Source organism: Ahaetulla prasina, chromosome 6, assembly GCF_028640845.1.
Source record: "Ahaetulla prasina isolate Xishuangbanna chromosome 6, ASM2864084v1, whole genome shotgun sequence".
Lineage (NCBI taxonomy): Eukaryota > Metazoa > Chordata > Lepidosauria > Squamata > Colubridae > Ahaetulla > Ahaetulla prasina.
In genome coordinates, this window is record NC_080544.1 from 84981429 (window position 1) to 84989263 (window position 7835).

Genomic DNA, 7835 nt, shown 5'->3' on the forward strand with positions numbered 1-7835 from the left:
TCCATATCTTTCAAAAGCTCTTCACCTCTGGTGCATGTCACTATTATTTTCATTGTGTAGTTGTGCAAGTTCTGCATACAAGATACTGTGAAATGTGAATTCTGCACTTGCTTCCTCGGTCAATTGCCCTCCTTAAACATTGTAATAGATTTATCATCCCCAGCCAGGATAAAGAAGATAGTACTCTCCAAATCTGCTAAGATTCATGAATTTGTATGTGTTTAATGGGCCCTCAAAGATACATTACTCCATTATTTCACTAAGCATTGTCTCAACATTCCATCATGTTCTTGTTTCTTAATTTTTAAAAGCTGCTAGGCTGCTTACAGAATTAAACATACAATCAGAGTTGCTACTTATAAAAAGTAATCAATAGATTTGAGATTATAAATAATATGTTATAGTGAATTAGGCAAACTATTGGGAGTTAATTTACTGAGTTAATTTACATTTGATGAAATTCTAAATGATGTAAAATTTCCTAGTAATGGAAATGAAATGGTAATAATGGAAAAAATACTTCCTGCCTGATATTGCTTTTAAAATCTTAATTAAATGTGTACATATTATCATTAACCAAATGTCTAGGGCAAAGTACATTCCAGCAAGGACCGCACTGTTTTATCCCTATAGAGAGATTAAAACTCTTTTATTTTTACATGACATTTTGACATTTTAAAATAATTTTCTAATCAGTAAACCATGTCGAGTTTTACCAGAATAAGATACCTAAAGGTTGTAATTTTCTTTCTTATTAATTGTATATTTCATACTAGTACAAAGTGATTCCTATAGGCAATTTTTACTAATGGTAAAATATATGAGTTCATTCATACATTCATTCAATGTACTTGCTTTTACATTTAACTTTATATTTTATGGAAGGAGTTGTGGGACATCACATTGTACCAGGTGACAAACTGATATGCATAGAGTTGTATTCTTTCTCATTACGATTCACCATAGGCTGGAGGATCAAATTGGGAAGACAAAGTATATAAGATTAATATACCAAATTTTGGTACATTGGAGGTGTGAGCTGATCTGAAAAAAATCTGATGGGCATAAAAGTTGTGGCAGAGCTCCACAACCCACAAAATGCAATTTTCATTGCCAAGTAGAAAAAAACCTGACATTTTAGAAAAGATTGAAAATGACTTTATATTTTCTGTGGCATGCCAAATTGAGAATGAGGGAGGCAAACTGTCTCACAATGAAATTCTCTCAAGAGCATGAGTTCCAGTGGTATTATGTTGGGTAGGAATTTTATCATCAGTCCTTTAGTGTTTAATTGGCAAATAACATATGCACAACAACCTGAGTAATCAAGGTGTCCCACAATCTTATTAATATTAGGGGGATGGTATTCACGATGGACATTAAGATGATAAGAGAGAAGAAGGTTTTAACATTTTATTCATCTATTGGAACCAAACAGGATGGACCTTTTAGAGGAGCACTTACCTTTCAGAATGAAATTTCAAAAGGATTTTGAAACAAGCATAGATAGAAATGGAGTTTGGAGAAATGGCCCTTTGAGGTATTAAAAGCGGTAGTAAAATACTCATGTGGCATTTTTTTCTGACCACATTATCTACCAGTGTCCAGTATGTAAGTTTGCATATGTTTGTGTACCACAAACAATGCAAGCAGCATAAAAAAAAGCACTGATAAAGTTGGTTTACTACTTTAATTCTGATCTGTTGAAACAATGAATGTATGAATGGTGTCTTTGCTGTCTTACATGTTAGATAATTTGCATCTCAGTATTCTAATCAAGCATGGCAGAAAGAGTTCCTGAGCGCCACTTGAACATTACTCTCTGCCCATATTTTTAAAGTAGAGGGAAATAAGGCATTTTTTAAAAGAAAAGCTAGTGATCACCCTATGCCGGACCGATTCTCCCTTTCCTGTTCACTAACTGGACATTGGTAAATCAATGTAATGCTTTTTATTCTTATGATAGCTCAGACCTCTTAGACTTCTTTCCGACGTATATTTACCTGGGAGCTGAATTCAGAGATGCTTACGTGTATTGTCTTGTTTCAAAACAGTACAGTCGTTCCCTTTCCTCTTTATTTGCCAGGCCTATGACTCTTATGTACAGAAGAGTGGAGAAGAGAAACGGCTTCCTGGGCTTGACCTGAACCATAAACAACTATTCTTTCTGAATTTTGCACAGGTATTATGTTTGGGCTTGATTGAAAGCTTTGCAAATTATTTTGAGTTACAATTTCACAGTTAAGTTGGAAACAGCAGGCTGGCTCTTCTCCTAATATGAACTGGCAGGATTGGTAAGGCGACTGTCTTCATGGCCGTCAGACCGAGAGGTGTGTGGCCTGTCAGATTAAGTTAATCACTACCTTGTGAATGAATGCATTCTGGAGGTGAGCCAAGGAGGTGAGCCAAGGAAACCAACTCGCTTGTGACCCTCTACTTCGTTTTTAGAGCATTTTGCATCTAAAAGTTGTCTAAGAACTTTTCTGCATTGCAGATTTCAGCAGCTTGATTCCTGTCCATAAATGAGCTGACAATGAAGCCAGCTTAGGATACCCCTTTGCAGATTTCAGTCCTTTCCTTCACTTTGGTATAGTGATGTTTTCTAGGTGTACTGTATTTCCAATAGTCCATAACTGGTGGGTTCCCCTGGAGGGGAAGGGAAGGGGATTGGGAAGGGGATTGATCCCTGTTCCCTTGGGACAGAATAACAAAATGGCAGAATTCCTGTCAGTTTCAAGTCCATACTTTCATTGCTTCATCAGTGAGCTTATAAAAAAAAACCCAAGGCTAAGTTTTCGTCATTACACTGGTGAACTTGGAAAAAATAAATGGCTACAAAGGAAAGGGAACTGGTGGGGGAGGGCACTTTACAATGAGATGAAGCACAGCAGGTAAACCAGACTGTGCCATTTGAGCTGTCATAACTTGAAACATCCAGCTTCTGATGAGTAACAAGAACAGATGGTCAAGGTTGCCTTCCTAGTGGTCTGAAGGCAGACAGAGGACATTGTTATGCATCCCTGCTTCAAGAAATGATCGGTAACTCATACTGGCAATGGGGCAAGCTGCTTGTATAGATCAACTACTGTATTAATATTCCAGACACTGTCTCAATTTCCTATTCCATGTCACAGCTTTGGCCTCAGAAAAGTTAAAGAAGCAACTTCAAGGAAATCATATTTTCTGCAAACTTTTTTGTTTTGTTTTGTTTTGTTTTCAAAGGTATGGTGTGGGACCTACAGGCCAGAATATGCTGTCAATTCTATTAAAACTGATGTACACAGCCCTGGCAAATTCAGGTAAGTGTTCAAGCGAATCTTTAAAAACAACACTACTATTTATGTTCAAATCAAAGTATGTCCCTTGTCTTCATAGATTAATGCCATGCTTAATGTGTAGGGCTTTGTAGCACCATAGTGTTGTTGTTTTTCTTCTTCTTTCTTGTTTCTTCCTCATTCAATATTGGCTAGTTTCCTTCTCCCCCTCCTTGTTCATGGAACAATTTGCATTCCCACTGCACTTAATCAAGCAGACATAATCTCCCAAGTGCTTCCTCCTCTCTACTACAGCCAATGCCATTCTACTAGCAGCAATAGACAAAGACATCCTGCAGGAAGGAAGGAATAAAAAAAAAAAGACAGTAGCAACTGTACATATTGCCTTTTTTGAACAGCATCAGCACCACACACAAAGGGACCTCTGGGATAAAGAATGTACCATGTAAGAAGCAACTTAGAACTAAGGAGAAATTTCCTGACAGTTCAAACAATTAATCAGTGAAACAACTTGCCTCCAGAAGTTGTGAATGCTCCAACAATGGAAATTTTTAAGAAGATGTTGGATAACCATTTGTCTGAAGTGTGTAGGATTTCCTGCCTAAGCAGGGGACTGGACTAGAAGACCTCCAAGGTCCCTTTCAACTCTGTTATTCTATTCTATTCTATTCTATTCTATTCTATTCTATTCTATTCTATTCTATTCTATTCTATTCTATTCTATTCTAAAGTCCATGTCCAAATAAAGTTTTAGAGGACACTATAGGAGTTGGGGGAGAGAGGAAGAGATGAGATGGAAGTTAGGCTATCATATTTAAATAAGTTCAACATTTTCTCAGCTGTTTGAAAAGTCTATCCATAACAACAGCCTCCATGCTACTATTTGAAAAGCAGTGTTTTCAGTTCTATTGAATTAAATTGTCTAATGACAGACAATATGTTTATCATACATGAGCCATCAACAAAATTTCAGAACTGGACAAAATTTTTGCTCTGTTTTATATCAGCTTTCAAAGTGAATCATTTTGTTTTATTCAAGCTTCATTATGTAATGAAATATTTCATGAAAGCAGCATGAAAATTCTGAAGCTGGCATGGTTTTTTTTTTTAAAAAAATATCTCTCTTAATCTGGAGTGTTTCCAAATTAGATTTCAGTTGGAGCAGATCTTTATCCTATTATTGGCAGTATCATAACAGGTTGGGAAAGATCACATCGAATTCTATCTAACTTGAAACATATGTCCACTTTTTTTCCAGCCAGTTATGTTGCAATCTGTAGTGCCTGTCTTAGTCTGCAAGGGCAGTTTCCTTTTAATTTGGATGTATTTTATAATCTGGTATCCAATGTACGGTTTGTGGTCAAGCATCAGAGCTTAGATTGTGCTCAGTACAGGATATGAAATGATAGAAATGAAAGTTAATTTCTTACACATGTGCTAAAAGTCCTAGCATTCAGAAAATGGAAGAATGCCAGCATGACATTTTCTTCTTAAATGTTGATCTTTCAAATAGATCCAGCAATACCAAATTGTGTTTTTTTGATTTTCTTGCTCTAAAGGGTTCTGGGATCACTGCAGAACAACCTGGAGTTTTCTGAAGCCTTTAAATGTACTGATAAAGATTACATGGATCCTGTGAAAAAGTGTCGTGTATGGTAACAACGCTGTACATGGTAGAAGCCAAAAGGAACAAAAAAAATCTGGAATGTTTTAAGCACAATAGAAGTGACTTTTCTGCAAAAGGGACCATAAAAAAGGATGTATCAGGTGCACTAATAAAGTGGAATTTTTAGGCAAGAGAACAAGAAAAGCCTTGTTCAGAAAGCCTCATCCAGCAATTATTCTGATTAAACTAGGAAAATGATAAACTGCTCCAAGTAGGAAATTCATTTTTATTTTGAAGATCCTTCCTGATTTCAATTCAGTGTTCAGCTTTTACGTTTTACTTTGTTCATTGACATATTGGTTTAAAAGCAAGTCCCATCAATTTCAGTGGAACTTACTTTCAGGGGTGTGTGCTCAATTTGAACAATTTAAGTCACATAAATGCATTCTTAAACTTTGAAAACAGATGAAAAAAGGGAATACTAAACAATGCAAAAGCTTGAATGTGAAATGTAGTTAAGTGTGAGATTTAGAACCTTTCCCATTTTTCATCACACACTTGTTCTTCAGAAATGGCCTTAGGAACTTTAGCACCCAGAAAAATTTGCATGGGCCTTAAGTTAATGTACCCTGAAACCTATTGGAATCTAGATACTTTCTTATAGTGGTAGCAGCTAAGTAGAGTCACCCATAACAAAATTGGCTCTCCATAAAGTGTATATCCTTCTTACAAAAGAAGATGTACGAAGTCAGAAGTTATGGATGAATGGGGTATGCAATCACATGTGTGATGATAATGTGTGCCTATCACAACCTGTTCTATGTGCCATTACTTTTTGGGTTGGAGATTAATTGTAGGCACTGGCCCATCACTGAATGAAAGAAAAATAGGCAAGCACTATTGTCTTTCAACCTAATGTCACCTATTTTTATACTCATAAGTGATGAGTCACAGGGTGAAGGATCTGTTGCTTCTTCTCAATTTTACACTACGTGTGGGTCTTCTTTTTCTTCCAGATGGAGGCTGTCTATAGGCTCCATATTCTCTGCCTGTTCTCCTTTCTATTTGAATCTGTGTTCATCAAAACAATCCAAAGACAACATGATAATTCTATGAGAAGGATTAAACTATTGAACCAAATGTGTTGCTTGTTGCTTTCTAAAGCCAAACAATACTGTAGATAATTTATTAATTTTTTAGCATATCTTATAATTAGCGCAGTTGTAATCAAATTCCTCCATGTTTTTTCTAAGATTTTCCTGTTTTTTCTCAAATTTTGATCATTTTTTAAAAAAAAGACAAACATGTTTGTAAAATTATATAATGTAATGCTCTTTTATATTTAATTCTGAACTATTCTGGTCCTGAATGGATGCATACCATTGGAATGTCAGGGTGCAAGCATTCTTTAAATGGTTAATTTTCAATACAAAGTCCTTGAGTAAAAGGATGTGTTGATATATGGACTGATTTTGAGATAAGCTTTCAAGATAATGAAACACTGGGACATAAATAATTAATACAAATAATGTTCATGATTGTTCTAAATCAGCAGAATCTTTGTTTCAGTAATAATGTTCCATATGTGGGGATGTATATATTTGGATTCCTAATAATAAAAATACTTAAAAATCTGCTGACATGCCCTCCTGCAAACAGAGAAGAAACATATTGCTTCTGATATTGAAGCACACCAAGATTTCCAATAAATACTTTATCCAATTCTGAATAAATACCAGAATACCTCAGATGACTTGACTGAGTCTGCTTCTGAGCATCTAAAGATTTTATGTGCATTTGGGTTTTCACGTTTGTCATCTGATGAAGCATTTTGATAATTAAATTTAAGCAACATTTATCTTATTGTCTAGAACAGTTGTAATGTGTTTTTCTTGAAAAGGGTGACATAGACATGCAAAGACAGGCTCTCATTCTGGACCATTAAACTGGTCAAATATTACTTTTGTGGAGAATCACCAACTTAACCAAATCCAGTACAGCTTTCTTGTGGTTAAAAGAGAATTTTATTCATAGATATAATGCTACAAAGCTGGCATTTTTATATTATTATATATAAAACATATTCATAGTGATGTTATCTCTATGATTGCCTTTTTTTTCTACGCAATTTGGGCAGATTCTTTTCAAGCTTGGATTTTTCCTTAAGATGGCAAGCTATATTCTCCAAAAGCATCTAAGACGCATCTATTCTTATGCTTGAACTCTTCTAATCTTGAAAGACAACTCTATCCACTTTGGCATAATCTGATTTTATAACAATACATTTATGATATCAAAACAGAGGATCTATTTTGCAGACCGTGGAAGTTGCCATGTCTGATATAACCTGGTAATCCATACACCTTTAGCTGCTAAAATGCTTGATTTGTTAGTAACTTCTGATTTTAAGATGGGAAACCGTTCGTGCTCATTTCTGATATATTTCACCATGTTGGAGTAAAACATGTATCCATAGTGGTTTTTAAAAAAAAAAAAATTGAAAGGATTGAAACAAAATGATCCTCCTTGATCATGTCAAGAGGGGGACAAGAAACCTTTACTAAATGAATCGAGGCAGTGTTCATTCCTATTCTGATAACAAGGTGCTAAACCTGCAGAGTGGAGGAATGTCAGCTGAGGAGCCTAAAATATTTCCTTGATTGCTGCTTTTTAGAAGTCAGGTAAATGTTTAATCTCATCCATTTTGATTCCATCCAAGAGCCCTTGGAAAATTAGAGCTCCATTAAAGGTAAAGGTAAAGGTTCCCCTCGCACATACATGCTAGTCGTTCTTGACTCTAGGGGGCAGTGCACATCTCTGTTTCAAAGCTGAAGAGCCAGTGCTGTCCAAAGACATCTCCATGGTCATGTGGCCGGCATGATTAAATGCCAAAGGTGTATGGAACGCTGTTACCTTCCCACCAAAGATGGTCCCTATTTTTCTACTTGCATTTT

At 35.7% G+C, this 7835-nt stretch overlaps 1 protein-coding gene across 2 annotated transcripts in view; it reads left to right on the forward strand.

The window, feature by feature from the left end:
• MME (membrane metalloendopeptidase) overlaps positions 1-6515 on the forward strand; it is a 74042-nt gene extending 67527 nt beyond the window's left edge. For both annotated transcript variants that reach the window (XM_058187837.1, XM_058187838.1), the window contains exons 21-23: positions 2087-2182; positions 3223-3299; positions 4835-6515. In XM_058187837.1, the coding sequence (XP_058043820.1) occupies positions 2087-2182; positions 3223-3299; positions 4835-4934 (273 nt within the window). In that variant the 3' untranslated portion in view covers positions 4935-6515. The remainder of the gene's footprint in view (positions 1-2086; positions 2183-3222; positions 3300-4834) is intronic.
• The last annotated feature ends 1320 nt before the right edge of the window (positions 6516-7835 follow it).